This window comes from Ictidomys tridecemlineatus, chromosome 3 (genome assembly GCF_052094955.1).
Source record: "Ictidomys tridecemlineatus isolate mIctTri1 chromosome 3, mIctTri1.hap1, whole genome shotgun sequence".
NCBI lineage: Eukaryota > Metazoa > Chordata > Mammalia > Rodentia > Sciuridae > Ictidomys > Ictidomys tridecemlineatus.
This window is the reverse complement of record NC_135479.1, coordinates 83,405,913-83,422,282: the sequence shown is the minus strand read 5'-3', so window position 1 is coordinate 83,422,282 and position 16,370 is coordinate 83,405,913. Positions and strand designations below refer to the sequence as shown.

The 16,370-nt window shown below is 33.0% G+C and overlaps 1 protein-coding gene across 8 annotated transcripts in view; it reads left to right on the top strand.

The window, feature by feature from the left end:
* Positions 1–16,370, top strand: part of Stag1 (STAG1 cohesin complex component) — a 360,462-nt gene that overhangs the window by 216,921 nt on the left and 127,171 nt on the right. For all 8 annotated transcript variants that reach the window (XM_040269835.2, XM_005327048.4, XM_078043362.1 and 5 more), the window contains 2 exons: positions 10,610–10,761; positions 14,270–14,343. In XM_040269835.2, coding sequence (XP_040125769.1) covers positions 10,610–10,761; positions 14,270–14,343 — 226 coding nt within the window. The remainder of the gene's footprint in view (positions 1–10,609; positions 10,762–14,269; positions 14,344–16,370) is intronic.

The following is a 16,370-nucleotide window of genomic DNA, read 5'->3' as shown; positions in this document are numbered from 1 at the left end:
CATATAGTTAAAACAACGTGGAGAATCAGAACTCTTACAAACTTAAAATTATGGTCAAAATTAAGTTAAATAAAATCAAGGAAATAAAATAAGTGTTAAATTTATTTAACAAGAATTTTAATGTGCTTTTAATTTTTTTAAATCATAACCTTATTTGCTACAATTGTAATGTCCCTCAATTTATATAAATTTTCTGTTTTTCCTGTTGTTTGGATCCTTTATCTTTTAGATCCCCTATTATATTTTTTCCCCTTAATTTAGTCTCCTTTTCTGGTATAGGATATTATCTGATACATTTATGAATAAAAGGATATCAGGGAAGTAAATATTTGAGATTTTGCATGTCTACAAAATATGGATTTGGCCTCTTATTTAATAGTTGACTGCAATCTAGATTTAAATATTACAAATTATTTTCTTCAGAATTTGTCTCTACTTTCCAGTGTTGCTCCTGAGAAGTTCTTCGCTATTAAGATTTCAAGTGCTGGGATTGTGGCTAAGTGAGAGAATGCTTGCCTAGCATGTGTGAGGCACTAGGTTTGGTTCTCAGCACCACATATAAATAAATAAGATAAAGGTTCATCAACAACTTTACAAATAAATAATTAATTAAAATATTTCAAGCCTCTCTCCTTCCCTCTCTCCCTCCATTCCTTTCTTCCTTCCTTCCTTCCTCCCTTCCTTCCTTCCCTCCCTCTCTATTGAACTGGGGGGGGCACTTAACCACTAAGCCACATCCTTAACCCTTTTAATTTTTTAATTTTGAGACAGCATCTCACTAAGTTGCTGAGGCTGGCCTCAAACTTGGAATCCTCCTGTCTCAGTCTCCCAGCCACTGGGATAACAGTCTTGAGCTGCTCTGCCAAGCAGTGATCCTGTTTCTTGTCTCTAGAAACTTTTACATTTTGATACTTGTTCCTAGTATTCTGAAATTTTACAGTGCTATACTCTGGTGTATGTTTTTTCCAGATTGGTGGACATCATTGTGGGGTTGTCTAGTGGTAAACTAATGTTTTCATTATAGGTCCTCAGATGTTGGCTTTGGTAATATTTTTTTTCTCCTGTAGAAGATCAGCTTCTTTGCAGAAGCATGTATAATGGCTGTCTTGACATTTTGGAGTTGGGTAGGATGAGGAAGTGCTTGACATTCTGCACATCACATATAATTGTGAATGTGAATCATATATGTGTGTGTGTATGTATGTATGCATATGTATTATGTATATATATGATGATTCCAAATCTCTGGTTTATTTTCCTCAAGAAATAAATGTCTGGACTTCCAAAATAAGTATGTGGTAGAAAAATTGCCAGGCTGCCTAGGTTTGGTGAGGACATGGGAATTTAATTGCATATTTTACAGACTATATCACTTTCCATCTTCTGTGGAACAGATGCAGTCTGTTTCTGCATTTTACAGAGCAAAATGGCTTTTTGTTTCACAGATAATAGCTGTCATGATTTTTCTACCCCTTTCTTTGATTTGAATGTTCCCTCCTTGTCTCCTTGCTATTCATGTATTTGTGATTTGAGACTGCAGGTATTTTCTGGATTCTTTGAAGATGAAAAATCTTTTCTCCTTCCTATTTTGCTTCAAATTTAAAGGGATAAAGGGATTAGTTAAATCTTTTTTTAAAATAGTTTTTTAGTTGTAGATGGATACGATACTTTTATTTGCTTGCGTATTTGTTTGTTTGTTTATTTTTATGTGGGTGCTGGGGATTGAACCCAGTGCCTCATGGATGCTAGGCAAGTGCTCTACCCTGAGCCACAACCCCAGTCCCAATTAGTTAAATCTTTATCATTTGAAAATGATGAAGTTTATCATAGCCCCCTTTTAACCTAAGCTTTTTATAGTAAGGCTTATGCAAAATTAAGTATTATCAACCCTCTCTTAATAATCTAATGTGTCCCATTATCAAACATTTTTAGACACTAGATATAGTAACATGTGCCTATAGTCCCCTCCCCACTTGGGAAAATCACTTGAACCTATGAGTTTTAGAACAGCCAAGGGCAGTGTAGTGTTTTTTTCTGTTTTCCTACTCATCTACTGTTTTTCTTCTATTTGGTCCTGAAATACTTTTACACAGTTTTTTTTTTAATTTTTTATTTGTTTTAATTTGTTATACATGATAGTAGAATGCATTTATGCACTTTAATATCTATAGATGGGATATAATTTCTCATTTTTCTGACTGTTCATGTTATAGAATCATTGGTCATGCAGTCACAAACATACATAAAGTAATAATGACTGTTTCATTCCATTATCTTTCCTATCCCTAAATCCCCTTTCCTCCCCTTTTTTCACTTCCCTCTACCTAGTCTAAGGTAACATTCTTCTTCTCTTATTGTGAATTAGCATCTTTATATTAGAGAAAACATTTGGCCTGTGGTTTTTTTCGGATTGGCTTATTTCGCTTAGCATGATATTCTCCAACTCCATCTATTTACTAGCAAATGTCATAATTTCATTCTTCTTTAAAGCTGAGTAATATCCCATTGAGTATATATACCCCTTTTTTTAATCCATTCATCTATTGAAGGACACCTAGGTTGGTTCCATAGTTTAGCTATTGAGAATTGAGCTTCTTTAAACATAGAGTGGCTGCATTACTATAATATGTTGATTTTAAGTCCTTTGGGTATAAACCGAGGAGTGGGATAGCTGGGTCAAATGGTGGCTCCTTTCCAAGTTTTCTGAGGAATCTCCATACTACTTTCCATAGTGGTTGCACCAATTTGCAGTTCCATCCCAGTATTTTTAATATTCTTCATACAATATCTATCTCTTTTTTCCTTTCATCATTTATTATAATCACATCCTTCTTTATACCCTCAATTTCTTGCCTCTGTCTCCCTTCTTCATACTCCCTAGAAAACCCTGTATCTCCACATGCACCACACTTGCATCAGAGTACCTGAAAGTGACTGGAGAGGAAACCTAACTATAATGGCTGGATTTTCTGTTAATCTGTCAATGGAACCTTTTTAATGCTGCCTAGTAAACTCTATGATATTTCATTCTAGAGTTATTTGCACTTCCTTACAAGGTTATGCCTTACCTCAAAACTATAAAACCTCCTATCTTATCTTCACACTTAGTTGATTATCTTGTTCTTTAATGGAAACAATCAGAAGAGGATTATACAAGGATTAAACCTACCTGTCTGGCTACAATAGTTGTAATATCTATACGTCTATTTACATGCACACACACACACACACACACACACACGCACCCCAATACATACATACTTAAGTAAATTGACTCTATGCAATTATGAGCTGGCAAATTGAAATCTGTAGAAAAGCCAGCCAACAAGTTGGAAACTCAATCAGGAATTATACTGCATTGAATCAGATCTGTAAGGCAGGCCAGAAGCTCAGTATTTTATGCTGCAGATGTCAGAAATTTCTTTTGAGAAGTTTGTTTTTTCTTTTAAACCCACAACTAATTGTGTGAGGCCCACTCACATTAAATCTCCTTTGTTTAAAATCAGCTGAATTTAGATATTAATCATATCTACAAAATACCTTCAAGGTAATAAGTTGATTAGTGTTTGATTAAATATCTGACCAAGGTAATCTAGCAAAAATTGATATATAAGACTGATTATCACAAATCCCTTGTTTCCTCATGCCCCTCAGCTACATTCTCATCGCTCCTTTTCTATGCCACAAATCACAAAGAATTATTTATATGTACTATTTTACTCAGTATCCTCATAACTCTCTTTGTACCTCCTCCTGTCAAGTTTCTGTTTCTACCACTACACTGCCTGTGTTGTCGCCTAGTTAGCAGTTACCTTCTCTGATTGGTAGATTCCCCCCCCCCTTTTATTAAGGTGCATTATAATATACATAACAGTAGGATTTTTTGTTACATGTTCATGCACGATTGCCAGTATCTCTTTCCCTTTCCTTTTCCTTCCCCTGGTCCCTTTCCTGTGTTTACTCGTCTCCTTTCTAATTTCATACAACCTTTACCAAATTTTTTTCTTCTTTTTTTTTTTCACAAGCATCTACATAAGGGAGAAAACATCAGACTTCCTGAGTTTGATTTATTTCACTCAACATGATGTCCTCCAGTTCCATTCATTTACCACCAGATTACATTATTTCATTTTAGTCCCTGAATAAAACTCCATTGTGTATATATACACATTTTCTTTCTCCATTCATCTGCTTTTATTCTGGTTGTATAATTTGGCTATGCGAATTATGCTGCTATAAACAAGGGTATGCATATGTTGCTGTAGTATGATGACTTTAATTCTTTGGCATAAAAATCAAGAAGTGGTATTGGTGGAACATAGGGTGGTTTCATTCCTAGTCTTTTTTTTTTAATTATTCATTTTCCATATAATATTAGGATATATTTTGGCATTAATCACAAAAAAATGGAATATAACTTGCTTTAATTTAGCCCCTAGCACTTTTCCCCTTGACCTTTTCCCCCTCTTTTTGTTCCCCTCCCTATCTCCTACTGTTCAACCATCTGTAATTTATAGTTTTTTTAAAATTAGTGTCTTATAGATATACTTGATGTTGGGATTCACTGTGGTGTATTCATGTATGTATACATACGAAAGTTCAGTCAGATTCATTCCACTGTTCTTCCCTTTTCCTATCCTTCTTTCCTCCTCCGCCTCAACCACCTTTGTCTGCTGCATTGAATGATCTTTCCTTTTTTTGTGATAAAATTTCTCCCCTTTTTTCTCTTTTCTTTCTTTCTTTGTTAAACACACACACACACACACACACACACACACACACACACACACATCATGCCTGCCTAGTTTGGATTAGCGTATACTTATTGGAGAAAATATTTGACCTTTGATTTTTGGAGACTGGCTTATTTCACTTAGCACGATAGTCTCCATTTTCATCATTTGCTGGCAAATGCCATAATTTCATTCTCTATGGCTAGTACTCCATTGCATGTATATATATACCTCATTTTTCTTGAGCCCTGTTGAAGGGCTCCTAGGTTGGTTCCATAGCTTGACTATTGAAATTGTGCTGCTATAAACATTGATGTGGCTGTATTCCTGATGTATGCTGGTTTTAAATCTTTTAGATATACATCAAAAAGTGAATAGCTGGGTCATACGATGGTTCTATTCCATAGTCTTTTGAGGAAACTTCATACTGATTTCCATAGTGATTATACTAATTTACAGTGTTACCAAGAGTGTAAAAGTATTCATTTCCCCACACATTTTTTCCATTTGTTGTTTTTTTTTTATTCTTGATGGCTGCCATTCTAATTTTGAACAAGATGAAATCTCAGTGTATTTTTGATTTGCATTTCCTCATTGCTATATTTGTTGACCATTTGTACTACTTCTTTTAAGAAGTGTCTGTTTAGTTTATTTTTTTCATCTATTGTTTGGGTTTTTTTTTTTTAGTCCTTTATATAGTCTAGATATTAAACCTTCTGTCAGAAGAGTAGCTAACAAAGCTTTTCTCTTCACACTCTTGTTTTCTTTGTTGTGCAGAAGCTTTTTAAATTTGATGCTGTTCCATTTATTATTTCTTCGTGTTATTTTCTGAACTTTAGGAATCTGTAGAAAAAGTTCTTGCCTGTACCTTTATGAGAATGTTGACCCTACATTTTCTTCCAGCAGTTACAAAGTTTCTGGTCTAATTTCTAGCTTTTGGTCCCTTTTGAATTGATATTGGTTCAGGGTAAGAGATAGGAATAGAGTTTCATTCTTAGACATATGGATATCCAGTTTTCCTAGCACCATTAGTTAAAAAGGCTATCTTGTCTCCTGTGTATGTTTTTGCTATCCATGACTATATCTTTTTGGGTTTGTCTGGGTCTTCTATTTTCTTCCATTGGCCTATGGGTCTGTTTTTATGTCAGTACTATGCAGTTTATATTTCTATAACTCAGGTATAACTTGAATTCATTTATTGTGATTCCTCTCCAGCATTGTTTTTTTTTTTTTTTTTTGGCTTAGAATTGCTTTGACTATTCTGTGTCTTTTATTCTTCTAACTGAATTTTAAGACTTTTTGTTTTTCCTAATTCAATAAATGATGTCATTTGTATTTTGGTTGGGATTTCACTAAATCTCTACTTTGCTTTTGATAGTATGACCATTTTAACATATTAATTCTTCCTTTCACTGGAGCTCTTCTACCTTGTATCTTCAGTTCTTCAGCGTTCTGTAATTTTCATTGTAGAAGTCTTTCACTTCCTTGGTTCGATTTATTCCTAGTGCTGGTTTTTTTTGGGGGGTGGGGTGGGGGGGAGTATGGGGAGTATTGTAAATCAAATTATTTTCCTGAGTCTCTGTATATTCATTATTGATATATAGGAAGGGTTATGTTGATTTTGTATCTTTAGCAGTTATCTTCTCATTGCCTAGGTCATTGAGCAACTCACGGATGTCACCTTTCTTTTTTCTTGGAACACTGTCTTTGCATGTTTCCTGGAAACAAGTATTATCCTATAGGTTTTAACTAAACTGCACATATTGAATTATCTTTAAGACTCAGTCTTCAGGTTTTTTTATTAAGTAATGAATAAAGTGAAAAATAGTTTGTGTTAATTTTTTTCTTTTTTTTTTTTAGTTGTAGTTAGACGCAATATTTTTATTTATTTTTATGTAGTGCCTCATCAATGAGGTACAGCCCCATCCCTTGTGTTAACTTTTTGTTCACTGCGACAAAGTACCTGAGAAAGTCAAATACAAACCATTTTGACTTATGATTTTACAGTGAGTTTATGGTCAGACAGTTCAGTTGTTTTGGAGCTTATTGAGGCAGTACATCATGGTGAAAGGGCATGATAGAGCAAAGCTGCTCATCTGCTGGCAGCTAGGAAGCACAGACAGAGCAGGGTGCTTGGAGAAGAATGTTGGGGGAAAAATATACCCTCCAAAGTTATTCCCCAGTGACCTACCTCCTTCAACTAGGCACCATCTCCTAAAGTTTCTATCACTCCCAAAGCTACAGACCAAACTTTCAACACATTACCCTTTGGAGGAACATTTCAGATACCAACCATAACACAGTTCCATGGTTTAATTATTTTTCTGAAAATATAATCTTTCTGAGAGGCATAATATTCAAGAGTTCATATTCAAAGTAAAAAATGTTACATGGTGACATACTACTTATCTATCCCAATCTCAAATTCTTTTCCCTGAAGAAAACTAAAATTTCTAGTTTCAAAAATATTTTATGTGTATAATAGCAAATACAGGTTCAGTGAGAGGCAGTGTGGTATAATGATTGGGAGCTTGGAATATGGAACAAATCTGCTTGTAATCAAATTTTCTACCAGTCACTGGCTGTGTAACCACTGTCTCTTAGCTGATCTGAATACATACGTGCAAAGAGCTTAGAAGACTGTTTGGTATATGAAAATAAGTGACATATTTATTCTTTCTGCTAAATGATTTTGTAATATAAATAACATCAGGCATTTTGGCTCTCCCCCCTTAAAACACACACACCCACAACACACACACACACACACACACACACACAGAGCAAGCTTTTTTTAAAAAAAAAAAAATTCTTTTCTTTCTTTCTTTTTTTTTTTTTTTGATGTTGATTGACCTTTATTTTATTCATTCTATGTGCTGCGCTGAGAATCTGACCCAGTGCCTCACTCATGTTAAGCAACTGCTCTAACACTGAGCCACAACCCCAGCCCCAGGGCAGGATTTTCTTTACAACAAACAAATCATACCTGATATTTTTTCCTTTGGCCAGTAATTTTTCATTAAATATTTGTGCCGTCCAGTTTTATAGCTCTAAATACCAATGTCTTTGATAGCAACTTCCAAACGTTTTACCTATTGGATATTGCCACTTAAATACATAATTAGCCGGGGTGGGAGCACTTTTTAGGTACCTTTGTTGCTTCTATTTCTCTGATTTCCTTTATTATAATTTTTAAATTTTTTTCATTATAATTTTTAAAATTTTTTCACCTACAGTGTTAAAATATACATTATATGTAATCATTTTTTTCTACCTGTTGCTGCCACCTTAATCTAAGCCATCACCACTTTACTTTTAAATTATTATTTAGCATTTTAAGCAAAAGATTTTCAGCTCTCCTTCACTCTTCTCCTATTTGTTTTTTTTTCCTCCACTTTTACTCTCAAGTAGAGTCAGGTGCTTTGTTTGTTCATTTTTGTATCTCTAACACATCAACCAATGCTTAGTATATATTGGGTTGATATGTAAGTGAGGAAGCACTAAATAAGTGCTTTGTGAACTATGTGGAGTAAAAAAAAGAGTTTTGTTTACCAATCTGTCACAAACTAGTACTTTTGTAAAATGCAATCAAATAGAATTTAGGAAAAATGAAATATGTATTTATTAGTGTCATTTTATTAGCTACAACATACTGTCAGATTGCTATCAAAATTTCTAAGCACTTTCAAATTTGTACTTACAGTGTCCTTATAATAAACCTTTTTTGGTAAGCAGCTGTTTGCCGACCATACTCTCAGCACAGTACTAGATTATGTTCATCATTCTATAACCCACAGTTAAAAATGTAAAAACTAAATGAAATATTATTCTCTTTGGTAGAGAAGAACAAGGCACTTCAAACCCTCTGTCATAATATGAAGGCTAAATCCCGTTGGATTACTACTTTATGAAAAAATTTTTTTGGTAATGCTAGTAAAATTTAATAAATACTCTATGCATTAATCAGTCGTTTTCAGGGGACTAAAGAAAACATAATTGTCAAGTTGTAACTATCTCATAAAAGTAGAAGGCTATTCTTGATCTATTTGTTTATGTGTTGATAAGAAAACTAAAACTTTTGGTGAAGTCTTAAATTTACAGATGTAGAAATATTTTAACTCAAAGAGTAAATTATATTATATATGGCACTTTCCTGAAAATGTTTGCTCATTTTGCATTTTTTGTTTATTGTCGTAGGTTGATTATTTTTTTGTTTATATATCTGAGCTGAGAGGAGAGTCATTTCATAACAGAGTTTAGTATCAGGATTCATAAAAAGATACATAGCTGAAAGCAAAAATGACTAAACTCAAGAAAATCTGTGCCTCATTTTCCACTGGTAATTCCAGGCAGAGTTTATGTGTTAGTTTTAATTCTTTCCAAATCCTTGATCTTCAGTTCATTTTGCTTTAGAGATCCAGAAGTTTATACTGAACCCCTTTGTGTGCTCAGAATGACTCACTCAGATGGTTTGTCCCAGATCCTTCTGTCTTTGAGCTGTTTTCCTTTCTAATACAGATTAATTTAAAAAGACTTTTTTTTAACCTTTATTTGTAAGTCACATATTCTACTGTTGACAATGTATAAATAAACCTGCAAAACACTAGCTTGTATTTTGAAACACAAGAATGTTTCTCAGTGTATTATTTGTAATATCATATCTCAGGAAAAGAAGTATTAGATGCATATCTAAATTGTCATTAACTTAAATGTGTTTGTTTTCAGGATTTTTGTTTTATATTTTGGTTTTAGGGCAGCAACAAACAGTGTTGACATGAAACTGGCCAAAATATACAGTTTAAGAAGAACATTGGGAGTAAGCAGATAGATCAATAATAGATTAATAGATAAGTAAATAGACATCAATCCAGCATTATGTATGTTATATATGTAATTAAAAGGAAATAGAATTTTAAAAGAAATGTATGCTCATTTTTAGTTAAATTGATATGTTAGCAGATATGTGAATCAGTTCTAAAGCACTGGACAGCTCATTTTTTATTAGTGAACATTTATATTTGTGGATGAATTACCTAAAAGGAACAAAAAGGGAAATTATTTACCAACACAGACTGTCTTATTTGTTTACCAGTATTTCCCATACTCTGTCTCAACAGTGAAGACAAGTATGAATGAATAGACAAATAAAAATTTGAGATTCATGTTCATACTTGTTGAACAGATGATTTACAAACAGAAGTTTGAAAATATTTAATAGGATTTACAAATACCAGGTGAACATTTAAGAGTACATTAACACTGTGACTGAAGAGAGTATCTTAATTGGAAATTCACAGAATGCATTTTTTAAAGAGTTCAATATGATCAGTTTTTTTGTTTTTTTTTTTTTTTTTTTTTGGAGTTGAAAATTGTGCAGCTCACTGAAGTGAGAATAAGAGGGAGAAGACCATCTTTGGTGAAACAAGGATCATAAATTGTAAACATTTAAGGGACCTTGATGTATGTACATAAAGGCATTAAGGAAACATTTGTACACACAGATCTGGTGGTCAGAAGAGAGATATAAGCTTGATTAGTATGCCAACGCTAAGGTGTTTGTATTTGGAAGTAGAGGGAAGAGATTGTTTAAGATGCTGCTTAAATATTTCTGGCTGATAATTAGGATGAAGCTCTTTTTAACTAGGCAATGTTAACAAGCCCAATAGATTTTTTTCTTGAGGAAGAGAAAATTATGTTCAAGACTAAAAAAGATGAGTTTATTTCTATAAAATTACCATTTTGAAAAGTTTAAATTTCCCTGAGTTATAAAACAAATCGTATTTTTATCTTTTATTCATTTGCTTTATAAATTTGTAATCTTTTGGATGAAAGTATGTTTTGTAGGTGAATATTATAATATTTCTTATATTTCATAGCCATGAAGCTCATGACTGCTCTGGTGAATGTTGCCTTAAACCTCAGTATTCATCAGGATAATACACAGAGACAGTATGAAGCTGAGAGAAATAAAATGATTGGGAAAAGAGCCAATGAAAGGTTGGAATTACTACTTCAGAAACGTAAAGAGGTAAGTAAATTTCATTGTAACTGATGGAATATGTAGTAAATATAAGTAATTTTTCTTTGTTCTGTGCAGAAAGGTTTATATTTTTATTATTATTAGTTGTTCAAAACATTACAAAGCTCTTGACGTATCATATTTTATACATTTGATTCAAGCAGATTATGAACTCCCATTTTTACCCCGTATACGTATTGCAGATTCACATCGGTTACACATCCACTTTTTTACATACTGCCATACTAGTGTATGTTGTATTCTGCTGCCCTTCCTATCCTCTACTATTTTTAAAATTTATTTTTAATTTGTTTGATCTCAGAGTTCTCAGATAAAACTGGAATGTTCATTGCTGATTGGCTAAGTGCCTTCTGAGGTAGACAAAGATCATAGACAAATCAATTTTCAAAAGAAGGCTGTCTGAACCTTAGAAAGGTTGTCAGGGTATGGACTCAGAAAGCACAGTAAATACTTAAGTCATAACTGTAGGCCATAAAAGTTGTGTTTCTAGGAGAAAGCCAAAGCCTGCTGATATATAAGGTATTACTGTAAATTAGGTTGGTCCAGATTTTGTTTGTTGTTGTTCATTTGTTGTTTTCTTTTGTTTTTTGCTGTGCTTATGATTGAACCCAGGAACTCATGCAAGCTAGGCAGGCTTTCTACCAATGAACTATACCTCCTTCCATTGGGCCCAGTTTTAGACTGTTTTTTTTTTTCTTTGGGGTACTGGAGATTAAAACCAGAGATGCTTTACCACTGAACTACATTCCCAGCCCTTTGTATTTTTTATGTTGAGACAGGGTATTGCTAAGTTGATGAGCCTGGCCTGGAACTTGTGAGCCTCAGCCTTCCAAACAACTGGGATTACAGGTGTGAACTACTGCACCTGGCTTAGAATAACATTACATATATATGTTGAAAAATTTTAAAACTGGATTTTTAATAGGAACATTTTTATCATCTAATTGGAAGTAAAATTTTTAGATTTGTAATAATCTACCTTTTAACTTGAGAAAAGAGTATCACATTGCTGAAAAGGAATTTGTGTGTGTGTGTGTGTGTGTGTGTGTGTGTGTGTGTATGAGTAATGTGTTATTCATGGGTAAGAAAAAGCAATGTGTCTCTAATATATTTTTTAAGAGAGAGAGAGAGAATATCTTTTTAATAATTTTTTAGTTTTCAGCAGACACAACATCTTTATTTGTATGTGGTGCTGAGGATCAAACCCAGGCCACACTCATGCCAGGCGAGCACGCTACCATTTGAGCCACATCCCTAGCCCTCTCGAATATCTTTATTATCCATTTTGTATAAGTTTTATAGGACTGCTGGAATGAAGTACCACTATCTGAGTAATTTAAACAAGTGAAATTTATTTTCTTGTACTTTTGGATGATAGCTATCCAAGATCAGGGTGTTGACAAGACCATGTTCTCTCAAGGCGTTAGGGAAAGATATTTTCTAGGCTTCTCTCCTAAGAGCATGACTCCAGATGTTCTTCCTGTATATGTTTGTCTGTCTTTACATCTGTTCTATTTATAACCAGTACAAGTCATGTTGAATTAGAGGCCTGCCTTACTCTAGTGTGACCCCATTTTTAAGAATTGTTTTGTCACAACCTTGTTTCTAAATAAGGCCATATTTTGAGTTACTGTGCATTACAACTTAATTGTACAAATTTTTGAAGAACATGTTTTAACCCCTAACACATTATGCTTGAAATGTTGTGGAGGTAAATATTGGAACAGGGCTTTATTAAGTATTGCCAACTAAAATGTAGGACTCTTCTTTTTTTTTTCAATGCTATTATTAATTGTTGGTGGATCTTTATTTATTTATATGCGGTACTGAGAATCAAACCCAGTGCCTCACATATGCTAACCAAGTGCTCTACCACTGAGCTACAACTTCAGCCCATAAAATGTAGGACTCTTATGAATCAGTTTTCTATAGTAATTAATAAAGCAAAAGGAATTTTTATAATTTCAATAAGTTACCATAATTTGAATGATTTACTCAAAAAATACAAATGGTGCCTATATGATGATATTACTTAAAATTATTCTTACCTTACAGTAGAGCGAAAGCCATATATATTTAGCATAAAACTCTGCTTCAAATTTTATTTTTCATTTTTTTCAGGCTAGTAGTACATATAATACCATACTCATTCTCTCCTGATGCTGGACAGTAGTGGTTCACATTCAGCTACACAATCATAATACTCTCTGAGGTATACTGTATTGCCAGTAGTTTTTTGGATATTGTGTTGTCAGTTTTTTTATCCCATCATGGCTACAAAATGCCCATCTATGTGTATACATTAGATGTTCAACACTCTATTATAAAATAGGCTTTGTGTTAAATGATTGCCCATCAGTAGGCTACTAGTTTAAGTGTTGTGAGCACATTTAAGGTAGGTAAGGTGATGCTGTGATATTTGATAGGTTAAATGCATTGCTGACTTAACAATATTTTAAACTTAAAATGGATTGATCAGGATATAATACCATCTTAAGGAACATCTTTCTCTGTTCTCAAACTTAGTAAAATCTGAAATAGCATACAGCAAAGAATAAATCTGAAGGAATTTTATTATCATGTTTTTAGCAATAGCAAATATGTCACTGGACATTATTATACAGCAAATGATAAGATAAATTGGAATAATAAATACCATATCAATTGTCATGTTATAGCACTGCTTTTGAGTAGTAAATAAACTTTATCTCTGATCACTGATGTTGCCTGAAACTTATCTTTCCTGTAGTAGTTTATTTTGTTCCATTACACCACTGTTTTCTCTTATGCCTCCTAATTGAGGAACTTGGCCTACTTTCAGTTGTGAATTACTCAGATGGAAAGTAATATTTGGATACTTTAGATGGAGTAGGAAGTTCTTGTAGAATGACAGATATATTGATCACTGATGATCCCTTATCTAAGGAAAACAACACCAAGCCAAAGACCTGATTTGGTGAGATGTGTAGAAATTTAGGCCTATTCACAAAGCAGATGATACTTTGGAGATAGGAGCCTGATCACTTTACCTTGTTAGTCATTGTGTAGTATATATCTATTTTTTCTTCTTGTTTCTTTTCTTTTCAATAAATGGGGATTGAACCTAGAGGCACTACTGAGTTCTTTTTCAATCCCCAGTTGTTCTTATTTTTTTATTTGTAGACAGGGTCTCACCAAGTTGCGGAGGATCTTGCTAAGTTGCTGCAACTGGCCTCAAACTTAAATTCCTCCTGCCTCAGGCTCCTGAGTCCTTTAAATTACAGAGATATTCACTACCATTCCCAGCTAATCCATGTCTAGATAGAGACAGCAAGAGATTTAAGGTGATAAAGCTGTAGAAATAATGCAAGTATACTGGTTATTTCAAACATCTATTGCATAATGAGAGAAAGGATAGATAATAACAAGGACTTTAAAACAGTTGGAAATGTTCATTCCAAATAAAATGGCCAGTTTTTCAATTTACATTTTTTACTGTCTTTTCTCCCCCCACCAGCTACAAGAAAACCAAGACGAAATCGAAAATATGATGAACTCTATTTTTAAGGGCATATTTGTTCATAGATACCGGTAAGGGATTTTTAAAGTCATTTAGAAAGTCTTTACCTTAATTATTGCTTATTTGTAACAGACTAACTGTAAAGCCATAATACTCTACTAATTATTACTTTTGTTTTCTGGAAAACAACTGTGGCTATAAATGCTATGTAAATGACATGTGGAGAATATGCACTTATTACTGCCACATTCTTCCAATCTCAAACTGTCTACTATTGGAGGCAGCCTATGGACTTGGCATTTGTACTAATAGAATATTTATGTGATTATTAAATTAATGTAGCCTTAATAAGATATGTTTTCACATTTGAAAAAAATTAAATGCTTTACTTCTTGATCTGTGTTACTTACTGTCTTGTTTAATGATCAAATTAATGACTAATCTTTTTTAAACATGTCTGTTAAGAAGAAAGAGGACAAGAATAAGAAAGGAATTGTTAGCGAAATATTTTTTGTCATACTACATTACGAATGAGTTTAGTTTGTCTTTCTGTGAAGTCATAAAACTTTGAAAATACTACATTATAAAAGCATATTTGACATAAAATTAATAGATTGTATGTGTACCTATATTTCTGTTACTTAGATGCAGTATATGTATAGGTAGATACACTCCAATAGAAGCACTGTTTTCAGATAGATTTGAAACTGTAGTTGATAAATTAATATAAAGCGGTAGTTTAACATAAGAAATTTTGTGTGTAGGTGTGTGTTTATATATAACTGAGATTTTAGCAGAATTTAAACATTTTAACTCAAAAGTGTATAAATATCTTTTGAAACAGGACCAAGGCCTTAGTTTTAGTATGGATTCTCTGGTTAGATCTTTATATCTCTTTTTTGCATAAACCTTGTATATAATCCAATACTGACCCATTTATTTGAAACAAAAAAAAAAAGAGCTTACATGTATGCGGCATGCAGCCATGTAGTCTTTTGTTCTTTGTGAATGTATAATTGAGGTAAAACTGCACATTTAATTGTATAATTGAATGGATTTTGACATTATGTACCTGAAAAGCCACAAGATAAATAATAAGTCCATCAACCTTAGAAGATTTTTCTTGGCACTTTGTAGTTTCTCCCTACCTACTTTCTCAGCACTATACCCTCCCATCATCCTTAAACGATTGTTGTTCTGCTATTTGATTCATGGTTCTCTTTTAGACTTTTGCAGCAATAGAATTATACAATATATACTTCTCATTAGTCTGGCTTTTTTGTCTAAAAAAAATTAGTCTTTCACCATTAAATGTATTGTTTACTGTAAGGTTTTCATAGATGCCATCTATTAGACTGAGGAAATTTGTTTGTTTCTGTTCTTCAGAAAGTTTTAATTCAGAATGTACATTGGATTTTATGAATTGCTTTTCTGCATCTAGAGATCATTGTGTAATTTTCTTTTTGAACATTGTTAATGTGATGAACTGAGTTGTTTGACTTTCATATGTTTACATTTATTCATGGGTCAAAACCCACAGTCATGTTGTAGTTTTTTCTTTTTATTTTTTAATGCTATATTTTTAAATATTTATTATTGGATGTGATTTGCTAGAATTTGCCCAAGAAGTTTTGCATCTTCAAAATATATTAATCTCTTTTTATTTTAATGGATGTATCTGACTACTTTAGGTATAAAGATAACAATACTGAACTTGTAGATTGATTTGCATTCTGAGCTATTTGTCCTTACCCCCATGCTACCTTCTTTGAGTAGCATTTGAGTAAGATTTTTTTAAATGAAGTAACTTTTTTTTCTATAGCTTTATTTTATTCATTTATTTTTTATGTGGTGCTAAGGATCAAACCCAGGGCCTCACATGTGCTAGGCAAATACTCTACCACTGAGCCACAGCCACAGCCCTTAAGATTTTTAAATTAGGTAATATAGTATTTCTACTTTGTTCTTCCTTTTCAAAGTTGTTTTGAGTATTATAGGTCCTTTGCAGAATACAAATTTGGGGATGAACTTGTCCTATTTTACACAAAAGCTTCTGAAGTTTTCATATGAATTGTAATAAATCAATTCTTTTCTAATT